At 41.8% G+C, this 23323-nt stretch overlaps 1 protein-coding gene across 1 annotated transcript in view; it reads right to left on the bottom strand.

Moving 5' to 3' along the window:
- Positions 1–499: 499 nt before the first annotated feature.
- Positions 500–23323, bottom strand: part of nova2 (NOVA alternative splicing regulator 2) — a 42605-nt gene continuing 19781 nt past the window's right edge. The window contains exons 3-4 of the mRNA XM_017719220.2: positions 12752–12918; positions 500–1855 (exon numbers count right to left, since the gene is read on the bottom strand). Coding sequence (XP_017574709.1) covers positions 833–1855; positions 12752–12918 — 1190 coding nt within the window. The 3' untranslated portion in view covers positions 500–832. The remainder of the gene's footprint in view (positions 1856–12751; positions 12919–23323) is intronic.

Here is a 23323-nt window from a genome sequence, read left to right as displayed (position 1 = left end):
TCTGACCCAAGTACGTGCGTTATGCATCCTGGCCTACGTCCCCAACAAGATCCACAAATTCCCTTGCGCTAGCAACATCTGTAGTAGCATCAAATGGCATGCACCTGGATAACCCCAGGTTTTTAGACTAGTGGCGCAGTTAGAGATCCTACTGCAGCCTCGTATCTCCCTCCCTAGACCACCCTGAGCAGCGCTGGGGCGGCTAGCTGGGAGTTAGGGGGCTCGGAGTGCGGGTAGTGTGGTATGGGGTGCCACTGGCTAGGAGGAATCTGCCTTAGGTCTAAAAAAACCAAGCACTTGTTTGCAGTCTCATCAGACCCACATAAAAGGGGGGCAGGGAACGTGGGCGAGGGAGGCGGGTGTTTAAACTGAGAAGCCAAAAAGTAAAAAAAAAAAAAATCTTGTCAGCTAGGAAGGGATGGGGATGGGGAAAGGGCTGTTTCCAGGGAGGCTGAAGTCCAATTGCTCCACCCTGTTCTCCCCCAACCCCACCCCCCACCCCCCCGCCTGCTGTGAGCTGCAGCGCGGAAGCATGCCAGTCTGAAATACCGTTGTCCAGAAAAAAAACAAAAAGATCAAAGGAAAAAAAAATCAACCAATAAAAAATCCCAAAAAGATCAAAACTTAAGAAATAAACCCATATATACATTTTACACATTTTTTTCTTGGTTTTCGATTTGACTCATTCTTCTTCTTTCAGAGTGGACTACATTTTCCATCTTTTTTTAATACTGAAATATGCACAAAGCTTGATGATGATTTTCTTCAAAATTCTTGCCCTCCTTTCTCTTCCTCTGTATCTTTCCATACCCCACTCTTTCTCTCTCCCTGTTTAGCCCACCTTCTGCGGATTGGTGGCCCTCACACCCTGCTCGTACGTAATTCGCTGGCTGATGAGATACTGAGCTGCTTGTGTGGCGGCAGGCGATCCTGTAATGGTAACTTTTCGGTTCCTGGTGCCAGGAACAAACTCTCCCTTTTTGGAGATCTGGATTCGGGCTCCTGTCAGTTCCTGGTACTCCACAAGCGTCTTGCCACCCTTGCCCAAGATGGCTCCCACCAAGTTCTCGGGCACAGCAATCTCGACCACGTCTTTGGCCCCTTCAGCCAGCTTCTCGGTGGCTAGCAGTGAGCTAGCGACTAATGGGGAGGCGGCACTCAGGTACCCATTGGTGGCCCCAGTGGCAGCGGCCAGAGAGCCCAGCGTGAAGCCTCCAAGGCCAGTAGCGGGGTGACCTGTGCTGGTAGAAGCATCGTTGGCGTAGGAGGCCAGCAGGTTAGCAGCAGCAGCTGCAGCGGGGTTAGCACTGGCTGCTACAGCAGCTAGGACTCCAGAGGCAGCAGCAGGGTTGAGCCCCAGGCCTAAGGAGTTGGTGTTGTATCCGTAGCTGGCTAACGTGTTGAGGGCAGATGTGATGGCCAGAAGATCATTCCCTGAGAAGCTGGACATAGCGGCCGGGAAAGCCCCCACCCCAGCCAGGCTGGCCTGCCCCAGGAGGCTAGAGGCAGTGGCTGCAGCAGCAGCTGCAGCGGCCGGCATCACCTCAGCCGAGTTAGCATAAGGGGAGCCAGTGGGGTTGGAGTTTGCCACGGGACCAGAGATGTTGGAGTAGCTGATGTTGAGACAGCTGCTGCTCTGTGGGTCTTCCTGGATCTTCTGTACAATGATCTCCACAGCCTTGCGGTTCTGCTCGGGTTCTCCACTGACAGTGACCACACGTTCCTGCAGGTTGATGCCCTCTGGCTTCTGGGAAAGCTGCACCCATGCCCCAGACTGCTCCATCACGGCCTTCACTGTTGCTCCACCCTTACCAATGATCAGCCCCGCTGTGCTGTTGGGCACAATCAGCTTGGCCTAGAGAAGACACAAGAAAGCAGAAAGCAGCACATCAGCACTCAGCCATGAAGTAATGAACTATTTCTTCAGAGTAACCTTCAGATGTCTAAAGGTCATACCGTTGTTTTGCTACACAATCAAATTATGTTTTGTTCAAATTATGTTAAGTACATTTCAAATAAAAAAAATAGTTAAATTCATAAGTTATGTTTTGCATTCAATCTACGTTCCATTCCAAGAGGTTCGACCCTGTACTTGTGTGTACTTTGAGCTTCAAATGTAAAAATTTCAGTAATGTTTCAGCAATTTCAGATTAATATGATATCTGCTCCTATTTACAAACACAAATGTGGCATTGATTGAAAGTTTAGAATCTGCACTTCTGGCACAATTTCTGGAACTGAGGAACACTTATTAATTAGCGAGGTGCTTTAAGGCATATAGGCCACGGAGGACCCAGGAGGGTTAATGTATGCAGCTGAATTGAATCTAGTTAATCAGTGAACTGAGATCATTTTGTTTTGGCCGATTATCTGGCTCAAGTCTGTGATGAACAATTGCGTGTCTACATGAAATAATGACAGAGGAAGTATAAAGAGTGGTCACCATGGTTGCTGCTCTACCCCGCAATGTTCTGGACTTGGAACACATGTATGACATTCATCTGGGTACAAAAAGTTCTTGGAGCAAACTGGTCTTATTATTGTAAGATTAAATTAATTCAGCCAGAGAACAAACATGTTCCAGCATTTTGAGTCACTTTAGAAATGATGTCAGAAATGGCAAAATAAGTGTGTGAATTTCTATGTGCTGCATATGAGAGAGCAAAAGCAGCCTCCAAGACATGGCATAGCGAACATGCATGCAACAAACAAGGGAGTATGGGCACTCAAGGAAAGGAGACAGAATGGAGTGAAAGAAACTGTTTCTGTTTCTGAAACAGAAAAACATTTTAACTATATTTGCAGAAAACACAACCTAGAAATTTTTAAATGAACTTTCTAAAACAAATACAAGAAAATTATAGGACACATAAAAAAGAAGTGAGAGCGGGAGGGATTTTTTTTTGTCCTCGTGCTTTCTGAGCTGTGAATCACTGGGTAAAAAGAGGCTCCTCGTGAAAAGCATCGACTCCCAGGGGTCAGCGTTTCCATGGCAACTCAACTCCAGCATTCAAGGGGGACTGAAAGGGAGTCGGAACGGTGCATAGCAACCAACCACCCTTTTCTACATGCGGAAACACACACACACACTCACACACACACATATGCACCTGTGCACACATAAACACAGCCATGCTCTTAAAAACACCTCCCATTATGCTAAGGAATATCTGTAGACACACAGGAATAAACACTTAAAAGTGGTCCATCATGGTCCCTTACAAAAACAAAAAAAAGAAAAAAACAAAAAAAACACCCTTTGTTGTTCTGAACAGCGTATGGGATTTTGGAGGCTGGATTTTTCTTATATTTTCTTATATTTTATTGACTTACTGATTCAGTACCGAGCATCTTTCTAAACAAAGCTTTGTTCCCCTTGACCATATACCTTGTCAAGGTATATCTGTAAGTGCATAATACGTATAGTATACCACACATATTTGTGGTTCTAGTAGTTTAAGACAAAACAACAGTAACTTCTGTGTTCTGACAGTGAATTAGTTCCATTTCATATAATGAAAAGCTCCAGTCTGATAGCAACGCTTCCACAATGCTGGATTCTGAGTATTCGCACACTGTCAAAATGACAGATAGGGAGAGGAAAACACTTCAAAAAAGATGGGAGGAGTGGGCTGACAGAGCCAAAAGGGAGGTGTGTGTGTGTGTGTGTGTGTGTGTGTGTGTGTGTGTGTGTGTGTGTGTGTGTGTGTGTGAGTGTGTGTGTGAACAAAGCGAGGCAATGGGAAAGGAGTCTGAGTGGGGAAGAAGGGGGTGGTGATTGGCTCAGTCTTATGCTTGTTTCTTTTGTGTGCTCTGTTTTGTTCCCTTTTCACTTTTTGCACCAAGGTCTGCTGCAGTGCGCTGCCCACAGGCAAGTGTTTCCAGAGGCTTCTCAGCACAGTGCCACAGCCTTATCTCAAGTACATTTGCACAGAAACGAAAGAAATGACGACAGGAACTACTCCCACATTAATTTTCTTCACCTTGCAGAAACAAAGCTGAATAAAACAGAACATTTTCAGCAAAATACCCTTTATTTCTTTAAATGTAACAGAAATGTAGTCTGTGTGTTCAAGCAATGGAGGACGCGCTCATCAGGCAATCATTTTCTAATGCAAGGGAGCAGTGGTTCTGCTTCAGTTGATTTTACTTTCAGTTCAACACCAGCCTTTATCTTACAGAAATGAAAAAAAAAATTAATTGTAACAGTAGAATGTACTACAGAAACTCTTCCTTAACAGTGATCATGGATTGCACTGGTCACCTTATCACTGAAAACTTTTACAGTGACAACAATAATTTTGACAAATTATACAAACATATAATTTGCAATTATACACTGCATTTAAGTGGTCACTTACTGTGCACTGCTCTACCTTTATTTCAGAGAATCTTTCTCTGTCTCTCTTTCTTTTAATTTCCACATTTGGCAGGCAAATTGCTTAAGAAAAGGTGCCCTCATTGGTGGGTATAAGAAACAAGCAACGTGCTTCTCAGTTGAGCAGAATGCATCTGAGCACACGGTAGGATGATCTCCCCCACCCATGTGCTATTGAAGAATGATAGAGAGAGAAAGAATAGAGCATGCAAGACAGTGAGAGGGATAAAGAGGCGGAGGGTGTGTGAGACGAAAGGAAAAGTGAGAGCAGAAGCAGTGTGTGTGTGTGTGTGTGTGTGTGTGTGTGTGTGTGTGTGTGTGTGTGTGTGTGTGTGTGTGTGTGAAAAAGGCTGAGATCTGCTGCTGTGCCACCAGTCATATGGGATCACTAGCCTTTGATGAACTGCAAGGATGTGAGGATGTGCATGGGGTTGTGGGTAATGGGCAATGAAAGACAGGTCAGTCGTGAAGGACACACATATGCAGGGGTGAAAATGAGGTTTTACTAGGGGAGCCCTATTTTTTTCTGCTGCACCACTGCATAGTTAAAATCAAATGATTTTTTAATCAGCCAATAAATGTGTAAATCTAATGCATTTAGTGCATACAGAAGGTTTTTTTTATTATTGAAATCATAAGCTGAACCTTGGCTGTTTTTTCTTAGAAGCTCGGCTTCTTTACATCAAGGTCTCCCAGGGTTGCGGCACATTTTTAAAAATCAAAATGCTTTTCAAATACCTTTTTAAGACCTTAACATAGCAAAAATAATACCAGTACCACTGCATAACAGTGTAAACAACCTGAATTAAGGAGTAATGTCATTTTATGACCAGTAAGTTCAAAAACCTTGAACCTATAACTTTGCTATCTTTTCATAAGTGGTCAGTTTTGACCACATGAACACTGTCTAATGTTTTTTTTTGGTCGGCAGAATATACTACATTAGTTCAACGTGGACAATGACTCTTTTCAACATGGTCTTTATGCACATGCACAGGCTTTAGAAACAGTCTAAAACAACTATATGCATTTTTTCCCCTTTAAGAACAATGGCCTGGATCTGAACCGGAACACTGTTCCATCCCGACCTTCAGCAGTGTTCTGTTTTATTGCTTTCCATCTCCAAGTCTCCATGGATGTATCACTGCTGGTCAGAGTTTTTCAAGCCATACTTTGGTACTCTGATGCATCTCTGCTTCACAAAACAAAAATACTGAATCCAGCATCTAAACCCAGCACAAATGCATCAAGACTATGGCTTTTTGCTTAGCTTTTGCTGAAGCTGCAAATGAACCCCCCTGAGCCTGTGTAGTAGCTGATCTAACTACACTCTGTAGCAGGCCACACTGGCACACACAGCATACTACACAAACTCTCTGCAAACTCTCCCCACTGCTGCCCATGTAAACAGAAGAGCATGCGTCCCCTCATTAACAACATCATGGCTAAACTCAAAATACCTCTCTGAGCCATGAGCCAGAGGCTTTGGACAATAACCTCCCACCCATCTCACCCAGCTCGGGGATTCAGCAACTGCCCCAATCACACACACAAACCCCACCTCTGTCCTCCAGAGTGGTGCCTGACTCTACAGATGAAGCCGTTTGCACTTTGAAGTCTTAAGCGCTCGACTTTGGGTTAATCGCCTGTCTCCTGATCCAGGGCTTACTCGCCCATCTCTCACTCGCTGCATCTGCTTCAATCCATGCGCTCTGACTGCTGGCATTAACGTAGAAAAAAAAACACACACACAACTCCCTGCTGGTTAAAAATAACGCCCTGTCCTCCTCCTCACCTCCACCATCTGAAAGCTGGTTGTGGCTGCTGTTCTCCGCTGAGGTCCTGAACAGGATTTGGGGCCTTAACAATGAAACGCTGTCTTTGGTCAGCGAATGCCCTGCAGGCACCCACTAACTTTCCTTTTTTTTTCTTGTCGTTTTTTATTCTGAATGGAAGTGAAGAAAGTTTCTAGCCAAGAGGAATTCCTGTGCCTGTTACTTCCATCCCTTCCTCCAACACACTGAACTTCTTTTTAACCTATTTTTGCTCTCTAAATTTTCATTTCAAAACCTGATTTTCCCCTTACCCTAGATTTAATCAGTCTCACCCAAGATGCTGGGTGTCCAAAGTTTGCTCCTTTAGTTTTGAACCTAAGCTAGAAGACTAATGGAGCTAACGATTAGCATTATGCAAAGTGCATGCCAAAATCATCACACCAGTTCATAAATCCCAAACATACCTGTGTGGTTTCTGACACGGTACTGTACACATACTGTTCTCTATAAAAATTGACTAAAGTACAGACAGAATTGAGGCTTTAAGATGGCTTCTAGTACTCAGTAGTTGTTAGTTGTATATTGTCTGTTGTCTGATTTGTTTGGTATTTTAAAAACACAGATATGACCCAAGCAAACTGCAACAAAGGGAAAAGCTATTGAATTAGGGGAACATTAAACAACACACATAAAGATGATGCGACTAGGACTTTGTTGAATCTACTGACTAGTTGTTCATCATTCAACTCAACATTTTGAGGTACGGAATAAACAATGAAGTGGATCACTAACAAATTAATCTAGAATATATCTTTTTCTCACCCACAAAAGGTACTATGTCTGTTACCCCTTACCACAGCTCAGCTGTGCATTAAGTGACTCCTTGGAGAACTAAAAATAGTCTGGCCTGTAATGGCCGAGTTAAGATCATTTCCAAAACAGAGTTTTTTCAAAACTTCTCACTCCCACAGAGCAAAGCCTGCTTACAGATGCACCCACAACGCCTCACATGCTGTTCTCAATTGGTGCAATTGGATCTAAAATGATATCATGATATAGAATATGTGGAATTTTCAGAATGTCATTATTGCGATATGCATACTGTGATGAATCTATGGCATTGGTAGAGGTAGTTGGTACAAATACAGTTAAGACAGAAGCTAGAAATGTATCAATAACTGAGATTCACTTATCAATTAATCGTTTTTTTGTACAGTGTCCCACTAGACCTTCACTAAGAAGAAAACCCTGTTGAGGATTTTTGTATGTGTGCTGGGATGGAACAAATACCTATACCCGCAACTCTTAACCTATCAAGTGCTTAGACCCCAGCATATTCAATAGAATGTGGAGAACAAAAATGTCTGACATCATTTTATACACAATCAGCACCTGAAATGATGTCAAATCTTATAATATGTGGACAGTATATACAGCCTGGAGTTCTGGATTCATTTTACTTCTGAAGGAACGTCAGAAAAATAAAGGCAGGTTTTAGTAAAACAGATCATAAAATGTTATATAAGCAACAACTGTCTTGAAGTTGCAGTTATGACCGACATCCACTGACTTCCACATTCAGCGCCACATGACATAAAAGGCTTTCTTTATAAATGTATAATTTATAAGGGTTTGATTTATTATTCATTTTTCTAGCCTTTCAGACATATCGTGTCCTGCATCCATCAAAGAATTCCACAACTTGCATCCCCAGGGGTCAGAGATGATCAGAAGGGATGTACACCGGAGGTAAGATACTGTTGCGCACATTTGCGGTATGACTAAGCTCAGTCTTAGGTAGGTCAGACACTGATTATGAGACACGACATACACATGCAGATTCCTGATTATGAGACTGTACATGCACATGCAGATTCCTGGGAACTGCTCTATGTATGCAATAACTAATTGGCACAGTCTAACCTCCTAACACGTACATCGAACATGCTGTTATAGTTCCTAATTGTACTGGTTAAACATTAAAATCACTGACTGTGTTGCAACAACAGGCCACTGAGCTAGCTTAAATTTACTATACAGACAAGAAATACACTGAATTATTATGGCACTCAATTTACAATATATTCTGAAAGAAAGCATTATTCTGCAAAAAGCAGTTAATGAACCCATGATTGCTGAGCACTGATACTGTAAAGAAATGCTTGTCTTTCATAACTTATTTTGTTTTACTGTTTTGTTCTGCTCTGTTTCTCTTCAGATTACACCAACATTAATGCAAGAGTATTATAAAGAGTATTAAAATTTTTTTTTGAATGGGCATACACAAAGATACAGAGATACATACAGTTAACTGGTCCTGGCTAGAATGTGTGAAGTGCACAAAACAGAAAAACTTAAACAAACTAAACAAACTCCTTGGTGACAGAGATGTTGCTGCTTTATGCACTATAAGATTATCAGGGATACAATGATCATTATGCATCACACACTAAAAATTACTATCATAGTATGGCACCAATACGTTATACTGGTTTTTACAATGTATAACTCTAATACAGTGCAATGTATTTTCAGAATAAACTGTTTTCTTATGGGTAACTTATGTCAAAATTAGGTGAAAATAAGTAGACAGACGGCAGTGGTAATCAGAGCAGCAGGAGCATTTCCTACAACTGCGTCACAAACCCCTTCTCTAACATGACAACCCACTCTACACAAACACACGGAGCCAACTCCTCCTTCCTTCCTCCAAGAAGAGATCTGAGCCCAACATTTGGGGGATGCACTTCCTTGTCAGACAACCAGTATTGTGTAAGGCTTTCTCTCTGCACCGGCTGTTCTCCAAATTGGATCGATACTCCACAGAGAGAGAGAGAGTGAGAGAGAGAGTGACCTTTTTCACAGCCGACTGATGGATCTGAAGGTTAAAAACGGCATAAAATATTTCAGGCTGCCTCTAACTCTCTGGAGACTGGGCAGGGTAGGGAAGCATTTCAGCATGATATCGAACACAAGGTTTTTTTTTCCCCAATTTCGGATGTTATAGCAGTTTTCCTGACGTCGCTTTTAATTTAGTAAACGAGCGTGCCACATCGTGGTGTCTCATTCACGTGTTTGCGTGTGTGTGTCTTAGCATCACTCCAATGAGAACTCTGATTAGATTCAAGATAATTAAATTGGCTGGGTTTGATGATATCTTGAGGGGAATAAAAGGTTTAAAATAGCATAACCACTGAAGGCAATCCCCATTGTCAGTACAATGAAGGGAAGACTAGTTGTGTAAAAAATAAATGAGTATATCATTAAATAAATAAGAAAAAAAAATATATATGTGTACATATTTTTTGTTCAGGTAAAGTAAAGTGTCAATAAAAATATCAGTGTTTTCCAGTTTTCCATGTACCCCTAAGGTAGTGGATCAGCCATGTCATGTTTGGTGTCTAATGTATGTTTTTGCAACATGTAATATAATTCCTTATAGAGTTCTATTATATTACATTCGAACCTAAATCACCAAACTTCAGACACCAAATATGTTTTGGCTGATCCACTATGTTTGAAGTGTAAAAACTGTGTAAATGTTCTTTTCGATGAACAACTGCTTTAAAGGTACAATACAAAATTAAATCAAACTCCTTACATAATATTAATGTTGTTTAACATTTCATATTAAATTTTTTTTTTTTTTTAACATTTTACTTAAGAATCAGAACATAAGACGGAATTAACATTCATACTACACTCGTTTTACTACTCAAATCAAATAAAATACTATTATAATATTACATATAATACATCTAATACTATTATAATATTAAGCTGGAATATAAAAATTCTGCAAAACAACTTAAAGATCCCATAATTGTAGTGTTTCATTTACTTTAAATATTCTCATGTTCTATCTTTTCACTCTTTGATGACATTTTATAGTATGTACAGAATTTTTGTGGTGTTAAGTTTATAGTTCATCTGAGCATTTACTCATTAACAAATAGGTGGCGTCATCATGACTATGCAGGTCACGAGACTTTTTGTTTTCAAAAGTTTTGAGTGTTGAGCTTGCGCATAAACTGCATTTCTTGCAATTGAAACTGTTTATTTTCCAGTGCTGTAAGAAAGAATAAAGCTTTTCTAATAATAAAGCTGCTCTTCTAGGCAGTGAAGACAAAATCCTCTTGGAGTAATGTCGACTCCCGATTTCCTGTTCATTTATGAGCCACTTCCTGTACAGAGTGGGCAATAACAGGATGTGGGAAGCAGGTGGTGCTGGAGTGAGGAAGAGGTCAGAGGAAACCCGGCCTGGCCTGAGGAAGCCACTGCAGGAGGAGAGTAAATGCACTAGCAAATATAGCACAACTAGACTGCTTTCAAATGACTATGAATGCCTGCCTTTTCCTTTTCTCATTATGCTTCCTTGTCTTTGTTTGAGAATAAGAAGAAAGTTGTAAAGAAAAGAGAATACAACTTACGTGTGCAAGGTTACTTACAACTATTTGTAAACCTTAATGTTAGAGCTGGGCAATATGGCAAAAATGTAATATCCCAATACTTCAGGATGTTTTTCTGACGTCTGATAAGTTAGACAAAGTAGCGTCACATTTAAAAATAATCAAAAACTATACTATAAACAAATATAACAATATTAATATGATCAAAAACAATAATTTGAAATCAACATTTCACATACTGTGCTGCACCAAACACAATGAAACAGGACTAATTATGCTCTCTTTGTAATGGAACATGCAGTTCTTCAGTGTTAAGCACTGATCATAACAATAAGCTCAGGAAAGCATTTTGCGACATATTGTGATGTTTATCACAATATCATTTATCGCAATAACAGTAAATACTGTCATACTGCCCAGCTTTACTTAAAGTGTGATTTTAGCAGTTGTAATGAAATAGTGCTGCCTTTGTAAAAGCAGACAGAACAGGACAGAGAAAGCTTTTAAGGAATTAACAGGAAATCTTCTTTACTTTATTGGGCTTTCTAAATGCAGCTGGATCAGTTACATCAGTTTCTCTCTGAGTGAAATTTGGAGCGTATTACTTTCAGTATGTCTAAAGAAACCAATAGTTTAGTTTAAAATGTCAAATTATTATTAAAATTTTGTAATTCTTGAGGTGATGACCATCAAAACCATTTGGGAAGTATGGTCATTTTGTGAATGAAAATGTGAAAATTATGAAAAGCCATTATCGCTTGGCTAATGCTGTGCATGCCGATGTACTGACATGGAATGGTGGTCCTGTCACAGTATGGCCTTTAGATGAAGTTTGGTGTTAACTGTGCTCCTGCCCTGCCACCATTTGGCTGTGAGATTAGCGGCTGTCGATCCTGACGGGAGGCTGGCAGCTGTTGCTTAACATGACTTCACATCTTATCTTACATCCCTCAGTCAGTGCACTCCCTGGGGCGCACAGTAATGAGACACATGCCACGACAGCCGTGCTTCTGACAACAAGCACAGAAACCAGCTCAAACAGCAGGCCCAATTCTGCCTTTTGACTTGTAGCAGTCTAACAATTCAGGCATCCATGTGCAAATGCACGCATAATTGAATAACAAATAAAACAATACACAAATAATTTATGCTGCCCATTAGAAGTTTGTGGACAGCAACAAAATGCACAGTTATTATGGTTACATTTTGAAGCTGTAAGCACCTTAAATTCAGTATCTGTTCCACTGTGCACGTGGCTGTGTGTGGAAGAGCAGCAGCTGTGGAAGCACACTCCCAGCACCAGTGAGGTGTGTTCTCTGTCTGATTAACTCCTATAATTATATGCATTAATAATTAGGCTGACAGCTCTGCAGGAGCAGGCAGAATACCCTTCCTGGTAAGTTCTAGGAATCCAGGTTATGGCCCTGCCTTTACAGAGACTGCCCAATAAGCACAAAGAACACTGAGTCTTAAGGGCCTCACTAGGCAGAGAATTATTTTGGGGGGGGTCACTGGTTTAAATTATGCATAGATAGAGCCATACTCTCTCTTTTTCCTCGGGGGATTTAATTAAGAAAACAATAAATAAGCAAAGTGAATCAATGCTGAAAACAATGCAGCGGCCAGCAGGATCAATAAAGCATTTGTGAAGTGAGAAACGGTAATAATCGCGTAAAGAGGTGGCTGGAGCACAATCAATGACGGATGTATTTGAGCCATGCTTGGAATATTTGCAAGTTTGTTTGTTATACAAGGGCCAGTCTGTTTATATCCATGGAGAACAATGTTTATAACGTGGGTTCTTATAATCAAAATGTCACTCTTCGGCTTCTTTGTTCCTGTGACTTCCAACATTGTGTTTATGAGATTTTGGCTTTATTGGCAGATGTTAGCAGGCCCAGGGTCATTTGGAGACTTGCGTCACATTTAGCACTTCTGCAATAAATCCAAAATTTGAATCTCGCTATGAATCAGAGCACTGAATCACAATAAAACACCAGCAGGAGTTTGTGTATAGGACAGTACAGCATCAGAGGTACGTGCAGCTTTTAAGTCTTTTCCTTTAGGCTATCCAAAGTACCTCAAAAATCCTGTCTCACAGCTCTCTAGAGGGAGGAAACAGGAGGTGAGAGTGTGCGCAGCAGCAGCAGACTGACAGTGGAAGCAGGGATCTGTGGGGAAGTTCTCACCTGTTTGATGCGGTCAGGGTTAACAGTGGTCTGTGGCTGAAGTATGCTGACCGGCTCTGTTTTAGGGGCGCTCTGAGGCATCTCCCGCACCTTCTCAGCTATGAAGTCATGGACGCTGTTCAGGGCCTCCACTGTGCCCTGGATCAAGCAAACACGCTCAGTCGTTCCTGGCAAAAAGAGGGAATGGGAAAAGCAGAGTGAGTTTTAACTCCACCGAATTAAAACATGTTACCCAAACAGCAAGAGAATGCTAAATGATCTGTATGAAAAGATAATAAGGGGTTTCCAGAGAAAATACATTACGACTCCCGATACTGTCTCGATGGTCCATTGCCTAACCCTTCACAACTTTGCAAGCCAGTTTGACAATTACAGTGTAATAGCATTTGTTCTCTCATAAAGTGGTCCTCCACTGTAATTTTTCCGCACATTACTTCACATGATGAGGCCACGGAATGGCCATGGCTTTGACTCACCAAAAACCAAAATGTTTTCCAACTGGTGTACAGCATGTTCTCACTCTTAATGACTTTTGGAGTTGTACACCATGTGCAACACATTTTCCCTTGCATACAACCTGCACTGTTAACATTAGCAGGAAATCTACACCAACTGCAGATTAAAACAACAAGTATAACATGAGATTTCTTTGCAGAGACTCTATATTACTTGGATTGTTTTTAGAACAGCACAATGGTTACAAATCTTACAGCTGACACTGAGTAATTCCTTTTAAGTAGGTGAACCTTTAAAATATGATTTATAGTTCATTGTAATAGTGACTACAAATCCAGGGTTAGAGCATCTACTCACATAAGTGCTATGGATCTATGAACATGTGGACTGGACTTATGAAAGCAGCTGCAATAACAGTCGTCTGGCAGTGCTACTATTTTCAGCGGGCTATTCACAGACTGTCTTCCATTAGACGCCCAAAAGTCTCCATGTTCAATTAATTCTGATATGATATCGGGTATTCCCTTATGTTCTTTAAGGGCACCAAGATTATGTCCCCAATAGGACAAAAAGCAGGGTTAAGGTCTGTTTGTGCATTAGTTCATATTGTGTACTGCACAATTACCATCCACACAATTGCCCTTTTTTCATGAAGGTTTTGATGTACATTGACCAAACGTGGTGTGGCTTCTGACTGCCTCTCAATCCTACAGCATTTTATTGTGGAGGGTATAGCTGGGAGGGTGATGAAGAATCATCTGCCCTTTAAAAGTCACATCACACAATATGCAGTAATGCATGAGGGCGTTCTGAACCTAGAATCAAAACAATAAACGCCAGAGATATAAATGAGAGAGAGAGACAGAGAGAGAGAGAGAGAGAGAGAGAGAGAGAGAGAGAGACTAAGAGACTGATCCTAAGCCAGGAACTCTCAGTCTTTTGGCTCTTGGGATGCAAATGGGTCCTTATCGGGCCGGTGCAGTAAGGGCTTCCGGCTTCCTCTAGCCTGCCATTGTTTTTCTGTAGTGAATGTGATTGGGTTGGGTCCCAAACGGCTGCATGAGTCTCTATAAATACACTGAAATTAAGGAATATCAGACCCATGGTTCATGTGTTGGAGAAAAAAAAACAGAAAAACGCTTTGCTGAGCGCCCAACAGCTGGTGGCCCAAGAGTAATCTGGGACGGACCAATCAGGGAGGTAGATTATTAGAGCAGAGATCACCATTGTTTTGGCAGCTAGCAGAGAGGGGGGCAGGGTGTACAGAGACACCAATTCAATGGCAGACCAAGAACATACACATATCACAAAGTCTTGTTTGCTCAATTGCTTCATACTGATACCAATTTAATCTCTTTCTTAGCATAGTAATCATTACAGTTGCTGATGGTTGTAGACGTTTGGTGAACATAAAATTAGGTAGCGTAGTACTAATGCATCCGTTTAGGGCTAAGTAATGTTAGCATGTTAGAATGTTAACATTCTGCTTCTCGCTGATGTGCTGACAGCCTGTTACACTTGGCAGGCAGTTATGAGTGTGTTGTGAGATGACTCTGGGATGAGCAGGGGGGGCGCTAGAAGGTCAGCAGGCAGTCTCCCTCCCTGCAGGGGGAAGTGTCACATTGTGACAAACATTTAAGTTTCTATTCCACACAGCACACTAAGCATGATGGGCAGTTGGCCTGTCAGAACCCCTGCCTCTGCCACGCATGGCAGCCAGGGAAGGGAAAACCCTCAGCAATGTGCACGAGACAGTGTGAACAAAGGCCAGCTGGGTGAGCTGCAATTGTGAAATTCGGATACAGATACTCTGTGGGTCAGAGAGTGAACCTTTGGCTTAAGGTCAAGTCCTCACCTTTCAGCAGACCATACCAGGCTGAGAACAAGACTTTCATCTACAGTAATAATGGGCATGATTATTCAAATATTCAGAGCTCATCTTAATATTTGTGTACTTGATGAGGTACTCAAATAAGGCACTGAAATTAAAACAATAAATAATGTATTATCTTGTAATATTAATTACATTTTTGGCTGAGCAAGTAGAGGAAGCAACTGATATTGCATCTCAGGCCAACCGAAATGTGAACTGGTGAACTGAAAGTGTTCAGTGCAATCACATTCACCTATAACAAAGATCAATCACTAAATCAACTGTACAATCAGGTACAGATTATCTCTAATGCTAGATGAACACATAAATGTACATAAAGTGTTATGTCTTTAAAATATTCAATGATGATAGTAATGTTGATATTTAAATAGCACATATGTTTGAAACAGCCATCCACAGCACCATCTGATATACATCAGCATGTGTGAGACCCTTACATGAGGAAACTGCATCTGCTTCCAGTGCAATTTCAGACTTTAAGGCCCAGCAAAAGAAGGTATTGGTGCAGAGGTTTTATATAGCTAGCTAGGGAATGCCGTCGTCTCTCCTTACACACGTGTTGTAAATTGTTTTTTTTTGTGTAATCACTAATTGGGTGAGTCATATATTCCTCCCTCCTGAATGCTACGTGGACCTCCTCTTCACTGACCCTGCTACTGACAACATACAGCCCAGATGTAAACAAATGTAGTTAGAATAACTGAACAGCCATTATAATGAACACAACCAGTAGGACATGCAAAGCTTACATGGGCTTGTGTGCCTCTGTTCTACTAAAGGGCTCTTGACTGCTGCGCAATACAACATGCATTTCAAAGACCGTCTACAATGCAAAGAGGTAAGATGTGAGATTAAACAGAGCACTGTGTCTCTAAAATATTGTGATGTGATATTTATTGGTGACTTGCTAAAGGGAGCTCTTTATGCTGAGCCCTGCAAATGATGCAACTGTATGAAGTAAGTTCTGGGTTCGTTTACATGGAAGCAGAACAGAGCTTAGTCGAGCTACAGTATTATGAAAGGAGACTGTAGATGTTGTATTAACCCAAAGCAATGACAGTTATTGCCAGCAATAACAAAGTTTATACTACATGTATTTGTTAGGAGAACAGGAGATATTTTATTATGATTTGGATTTGAAAGAAACTTTCATTGCTTTTCTGTAACGGAAGGAAAAAGCATTCTTTACATTTTTTAAAACTAGAAAATGTCAGAACTGTAGTGAATGTAATTAGTTATGTAGTTATGTAAGTATAGTTAAACACTATAGAAAAAAGTCAATAATAACTAGATGACACATTTAAATTCCCACACTGACTTAACAGCTCTTTCTGTATCGTGTTACTATACTCTAGCTATGACCAGGCCATCCCCTGCACACTGTGGTCCTAAAGGCCTGTCCCTGAGGAGAAAGGTCCCATTTGTTAAAAAAAGTGCTTATCACAGTACATCACAGTGCAGTGAAAGAGGCAGTGAAGATGTATTGATCTACTGATTGACAGGACACTGTACCCATAGAAATAACCACAGTAAATTCAATAACCAATTACATTGCTTTGTGCAGTATAACGAATGAGAGCAGCTGTTGGGACTAAGGGAAGAGCTATCTGTCTCGAAAGACACAGCAAAAAAGTCATCCAAGAAATAGTCTCCATCTCCATAGTGTAGCTGCATATCTGAGCACGTTTTGGCTTTTTCTTGATTGGCTCCTTCAGAGCCTTCCAACTGAGACCCAAGAGAGCGCTGGAACATACAACCCTGCCTGTGGACAAGTTTACAGATGTTTCCTGGCTTTGAGGTCAAGAGACACAGGGAGAGAGTGAGAGAGAAAGCGAGAGAGCAAAGGGGGGGGAGTGTGAGGATAAAAAACAGCCATCACCCTTCCTCAGTGACTTGTATTTTCCTGTCCGCCCAATGCAAGCCAGTTGATTGCAGTCTCCAAACAGACGCGTCCCACAGGAGCCTCAGAGAGAACCAGACTATCGGGACAGAGGACATACATAGAACATGGCACACCTGGGTCCTGTTGGTGTGTGTGTGAGCATGTGTATATGTCACACATGAGTGTGGGTGTATAGGCGTGTGAGGAGGCGGGGTGGCAGTCCAGGCCTCGTCACCACAGCAACTGGCAGACCCCCTGAAAATATTGTGGGGCAGCTGCAGATGATGTAATGTGTTATTATTTAAAGCAGAAAGGCAGCATGCAAGGCATTGACAGCAAGTGAGTGTTGCATGTGCTTATGTCATTATGTTGGGGGTTGAGGAGGGTGGCTGAGGGGTGTTGGGGGGGATTTGGAAACGTTTTACACACACACACACACACACAAAAAAAACAGTTTATATCTTGTAAAACTGCATTTAATGTTCCAGTATACCTTTGGCTGCTGATGGGATGGAGCAGATGTAGACACTGCTTCAGTCGACTGCAATGAACTAGGGACAGAATTGTTTAGGAGGGAAGAAAAACAGCATTCTGTGGCCTTTACATCTCTTGAAAGTTATCCTACGCAGCAAGCAGGGAGAACAGTAGAGGAAGGATAAGAAAGTCTCAAAAGAATAACAAAAGGCTTGGAAGAAAGGGTGAATTCCTCTTCAGTGATGTCATACTTATTGAGGGCTCTCTCCAACTCCCCCCAACTTCCCTTTAGTTTAACGTAAGCCTGTACACCCCAGAACAGAGCCTCTGATAAAAATCCCCCCTCCGCCCTAACCCACACTACAGTAATGTTGCTACAGTTACCGGTACACAGCCCATGGTGATAAACAGCTGAAGAACAGTGACTGGGCTTTTAACTTCATATTTGCTCACATGCTTTCTGTCTCTCAGCCTTCTACAACCTTCCTTCACACTCTTCTGAAATGAGAGAGCAAGAGAGAGTGTGTGTGTGGTTAGTGGAAGTGATTTTAGATGGGGGTGTTGAGAAAGGACTGGCATGGAAGAAGGGACATAAATAAAGACAGCGCAGTTCAGAAGAAAAGAAGACAGAACACCTGCACTGGAAAAAAAGAGCACTGCTTAATGTAAAAGAAAGAACATTTCTGTACACTACACAGGGAGGGTGTTTTGATTGTAGGGGCCAGTTTAGCTAGTTATGTTTGTAGATTATATTTTCCCCAATGTTTGAGAAGACCCAGAGGCCTTATCAAAGACCCAGAGGCCTTATCAAACTGCCCAATCTGGACAGGGCACATTTAGTGCAAGATCAACAAACCATTCAATCTGGACTTGCAGGGCAACACACTAGTGTGTGAAACACATGGCACTTTAGGGACGGTTCCCTCATGTAGCCCAGTAAAGTGGAGAGAGTGTTTAAGGGTATGTGCACTGACTCACTGCTTGATGAGGAAGTGACTTAAAACCATAAAAGAGAATGAGCAGACAGCTGAAGGCTGTTTTCTGGGTATGATTTTGCAGATTTAAGCAGGATTGCATCCATTTGGAGATGGGGTGGATCATCTCTAGGGACAGAAGAGAGAAAGCAGGAGTCACGCCATTACTAAGGTCTTGTAGTCGAACATTGCAAAAAAAAATCTTTTTATGATTGTTCCAGACCAACTATGCAACCCTCTGAAAAATGTCCTTAATCTAAACCCAACAAACAAACAAACCGAAAACATTATATACCAGACTATCCTGAGTCACCCATGAGTTATGCGTTCCAATAAAAAGATTAAACAAATGGTTTCAGCAGATCTATTAAAGCCCCTGATTAATGACTGACAAGGCACAAACAGAATGGTTTGCCTTTGCCTTGCAGAAGCACAGCAAAGAGGTGTAAAATCCATAGATGCTTTAATATTTGCTCCTTGTTAGAGAGAGCCTTACTTTACAGCTATTGAATTTACTGCTGAAATATTTTCAAATAATGCAGACTAGGGTTTCAGAAAAGCCCACTATACAGGTAAGCCTAATAGGTAGTGTGAGCTTTAACCTAGGCATGCCACTAAATACAGCCCCAGGTATCTCTGCATGCTGCATGCTAGCTCTCGCAAGATGTGCTAATATCTCTCACACTCAATAAAATACATTAACTATAGATAATAAACTCCTTCTGTGTATCTGAGACTTTCCCTCAATGTTCATTTCAATGCAGTAACAGAGACACAGTATGCCTGCACTAACCTACAATGCAGAGACACACTTACACTTGTTTTGTGGACACCAGCTCAACTCACATTGAGTACCCCATTTGCAGTCTCTAAAGGCCTGTGTGGTAACTGGAGCTGCTGTGAATTCCTGGTCAGCACAGATGATTCCATCAGTGACTGATGGCGATCTGGCATTATGGCTGAGGAACGCAGGAGGAGGAGCCACCCCCGCACCCCCAGACTCACATACAGACCATCCTTCGCTATCCCATCATCCCCCATGGGGGCACACAGGCAGCCTAATTAAGATCCTTCCCTGCTCTATCTTCCTTCCTCCTCTGTCCTCTTTATGAATAATGCAGCAGCCTTTTCGAACTGTAGAGTGACAGAAAGAAGTGTATGTGTGTGTGCGCCTGCAGAGAGCAGGACAGAGGAAAGAACACGCTGAGATTCTCTCTTCACACCGCCTGCCTCCACAGCTGGGCTTCTCCTCCAGGGCCCTCAGATCCCTGCTAACACAGATCACACTCCGCACATGTCTGCTGCAGCCTGGGCCTGCTCTGCAGAAACACTTCACTGTTCGCCTCCACAGGTGACCATCCTTAAACCCAATCAGACACTCTTCTAAAGTAAAGCTTAAAAAAATGTTGTCCTAGTCAGTCCTATGTAGGGGTGTACAAATACATGTGCATTTACAAATATACTGAATACACAAATGTAAAGTACAAGAACTATGTAGATACAGACCACAAATACAATATGCAGAGAACTTCAAAGCGATGCATAACTATTACTGTTCCTCATCTTAAATTTCCTAAGACACAATTTCTCCAATTGCCAGTGCATGCAATTAGTTGCACAAAAACTAACCTTGTGCTGTTGCTGTCCAATTGGAAAATCAAGAGGTAATTACCATCTTGCAAAAATAGATCAAAGACTTCATGGTCATCAAAACATTTTCTGCTAACAATAATTTGTTTGCATATTATATTTTTGTAGGAAGCTAGTTAGGTTCAGTGTGCACAGTTTTATTTTAAGAACAACAAGAGAGACTTGTCTGAAACTCAGAAGAAATATGCAGCTGATGACTGCCTTTAAAAACAGCTACTCTGTTAGGACTGGTAACGAAATATTTTCACGTTACTTTCCATACGTTTCATCTTTAATGTAAAACAGTCTCAAAACAGTAAATTTATTGTAGAATATTATAGCATGGGGTTTTCTTCTGACCATATAGAGGGTAAAAATGAGAAAAAGTGATAAAGCTTGTGTAGATCTGACAACTGTGCTAGACTTTAGTATCTCAAAGGACTGAGGTGGATAGGAAATGGCTACAATCTTTTCCCAAGTATTTAAAGAAACTGGCATTCTTGTTCATGTGTCAGATAAGATCCCTACAGTTAGAACTGGGGGTAGGCTATAGTATTATCCTTCCCATGTGAAACCCTTCCCTCTCCAACCTCTACGCTTTTCCCTCACTATCCTCAGCTCGTTGAGTGCATCTCCCAAAGGTAGTATTGGGTTCCACACAAGTGCTCCAAGTCCAAAACACACCTGTCCTCCCTAGCTCACAGTCTGTCAAAGTTGTCTAAACACTGCTTGTCTGGAGAACAGCCAGATTCAATCAGCTGCTATGAAACTCTCTTGCCCGTACCAACACCCTAAAAAAGATCCTCACCCAGTACACCCATCTCTTCCTAACACCTAGTTAGGGACTTAGATATTAACCATGTTTGTTATTCAAATCTCTACATCTTTGAACAAATAGTATTCGAATATCCCAAATATCTTCTTAGCTTTGGTTTATCTTCGTGTTTTAGGGGTACATGATTTAACACTCACAATTTATCCACAAAATAATAACAGCACAGGATACGCATTACCAGGAGTTCCCACCCTGGTTATTAAACCACCCCCTCATCCTGATCTATGTTTTTTTACTTAACCCAACTCGCAACACATTGGGATAAAGGAAAAATGTAGAACACCTGAGGAGTTCTGAGGACCACTGCACTATACAAATCATCATATTTATTTCCAGACATAGATCCATTCTAATATCCCCATTTCAGCTGCTCGTGTTCCAACATGTCTACGGTTCTACGTCATATGCATAATAAAAAGCACGATAAGTTTCAAGACAATACATAACTGATTTCATTTTTCCAAACTACAGATACCTTATTTGAATGTAAGTAAAGAAATACTAAAATGAATTTGGATCTCTGTATATTCAAACAGTCACATCCACCACTAGTCCTAACACTGTCCTAAGCTTGTTTTTCACTGATTGCTGAAGGTTCTCTCCAGCTTAGGCCTGGTCCTGTAGCCAGTGAGTCATGGGGCTGGGATAGGGAGCCAGGCTGACGGAGAGAGAGCCAGCTCAGAGTTCTGGCTCTTTATCTCAACCTTCCAGCACCTCCAGCTCAAGAGCCAGGTTTCCATTTACAGTCTCTTCTTTCATCAGCAAAAAGGCCCCCCTTCACGCTGTCCACATCTGCCTTCTCCACCCTCTCCGTGCTCTCTCCTTTCTCCTCCTGGACCAGCCTGAAGACTCCACTCACCAAAAGTCTCTCTCTAAGTGTCCTGAGACCAACAGATGTGGGCCTCCTTGTTTGTTTGCACAGGGCCTGTTTACTGAATGTATGGTACTAAGTTTTGCAAGTTTTCAAAAATCAGTTTTAATCACATCAGTTTTCTTCCACCATCGATTTGTCCATAGTGACAGGAGAATGCTTGCCGTTTTACATCATGCTCACAATCTGTTCCCTATTTTGTACAGCTGGAATTTCAGTGAGGCAATGGGGTTGTGGAGCCAAGCAGGGCCAGAAAGTCCAGTCTGAGAGTCTGCAATTACACGCATGAAAACCAACTTCTTACATGCACAGCATGTACACTTTCTCAATGCATGGACAAAAAGAAACTGTGTAAGGTGGTAGCTATCTGTAAACCATGCAGCTGTCACAGCTGGGTTGTGACTGCCGAAGAACAGTCATTAGCCTATCCCAACGAGCCAGAGGACACTACCAGAGCAAGCAAGAGGCCTTGCATGCACTGAAACAAACTGCTGAGATATGCAGTGCTTCTCATTTGGATCAAGCTTGGGCTGACCAGGGTTAATCTACAGCTCATGTATAAAGTTCTGTTCCATGGTGTTTGCCAAAATGCATAAGTTATCATCCTGGTCTGCACAGGAAGTCAGGGGTTACAGCACTCCTCTCAGGATGGGTAAGATTCCTATTAGGAACTGAACAGAAGTATTTCTTTCTTTTCTCAGTGCATGGGGTGTAGGAGTCCTTTCAGAAGTGAAACTTGGCCTTTCTCCTCTTTCCTGAGATTTGGCACCAAGCACACAGAGCCAGACAGTGCCAGGGCAGCAGGGGAAGATGCTAACGTTTAGCGACAAAAGGGCTTCTGAGATGCCTTCTTCTTAGGCTGCACCTGCCCTGCGTGGGAGAGGGAGGTGAAACTGTGGGTAAAGAGTGTCTGAAAGCACTGATTGTGATGACTGCCATGCACGTGTGGCCAGCTATCTTCAGGCCCCTCTGTTGCCCTAGCTTGAAAAACATCAGTAATTACGCAGGGAGGGGGGGGTCCGTATCTGAAAGACACCTCTCTTCACGTCTTCTGTCCTCATTTTCATTTGTAATTCCACTTACTTGTTCATTCACTTTCATCTGGAAGATCCCTAGCTTAAGAGTATCTGCTGGACGGTTTTGGGGGGCATCTGAATCAATCTGGTGATAGCTGGGTGAGAAAATAGCAATTAAGCAATCTACAAAATAACAATTAGCAATCTCCTTTGTGTCTCTGGCTTCACATGTCTGAAAGGGCACAATCATATAGACTGTAACAAGGATGTGGGTGAAATTTACCCACTGCTGCCATTTAATTTGAAACAAATATGAAACCCATCCCAGGCCCTATGCACACACACACATCATGTAAAGTGAGAACACTTAAACATAAAGTTTAAACAAAACATTTTAAGCCTCCGCAGTCCTAATTTTCCATTGCCATCTCTGCCCCCTCAGAAGTGTACAGCACAAGAGGTAAGACAATAAGATCAAATGTCATTAGGCATTAACCCTCTCCAGATCTCGTCCTAAATAACTCTAGCAAGCTATAGTCAC

The sequence above is a fragment of the Pygocentrus nattereri genome, chromosome 17 (genome assembly GCF_015220715.1).
Source record: "Pygocentrus nattereri isolate fPygNat1 chromosome 17, fPygNat1.pri, whole genome shotgun sequence".
Lineage (NCBI taxonomy): Eukaryota > Metazoa > Chordata > Actinopteri > Characiformes > Serrasalmidae > Pygocentrus > Pygocentrus nattereri.
The sequence above is the reverse complement of the archived record's forward strand: the minus strand, read 5'-3'. Positions and strand labels throughout refer to the sequence as shown.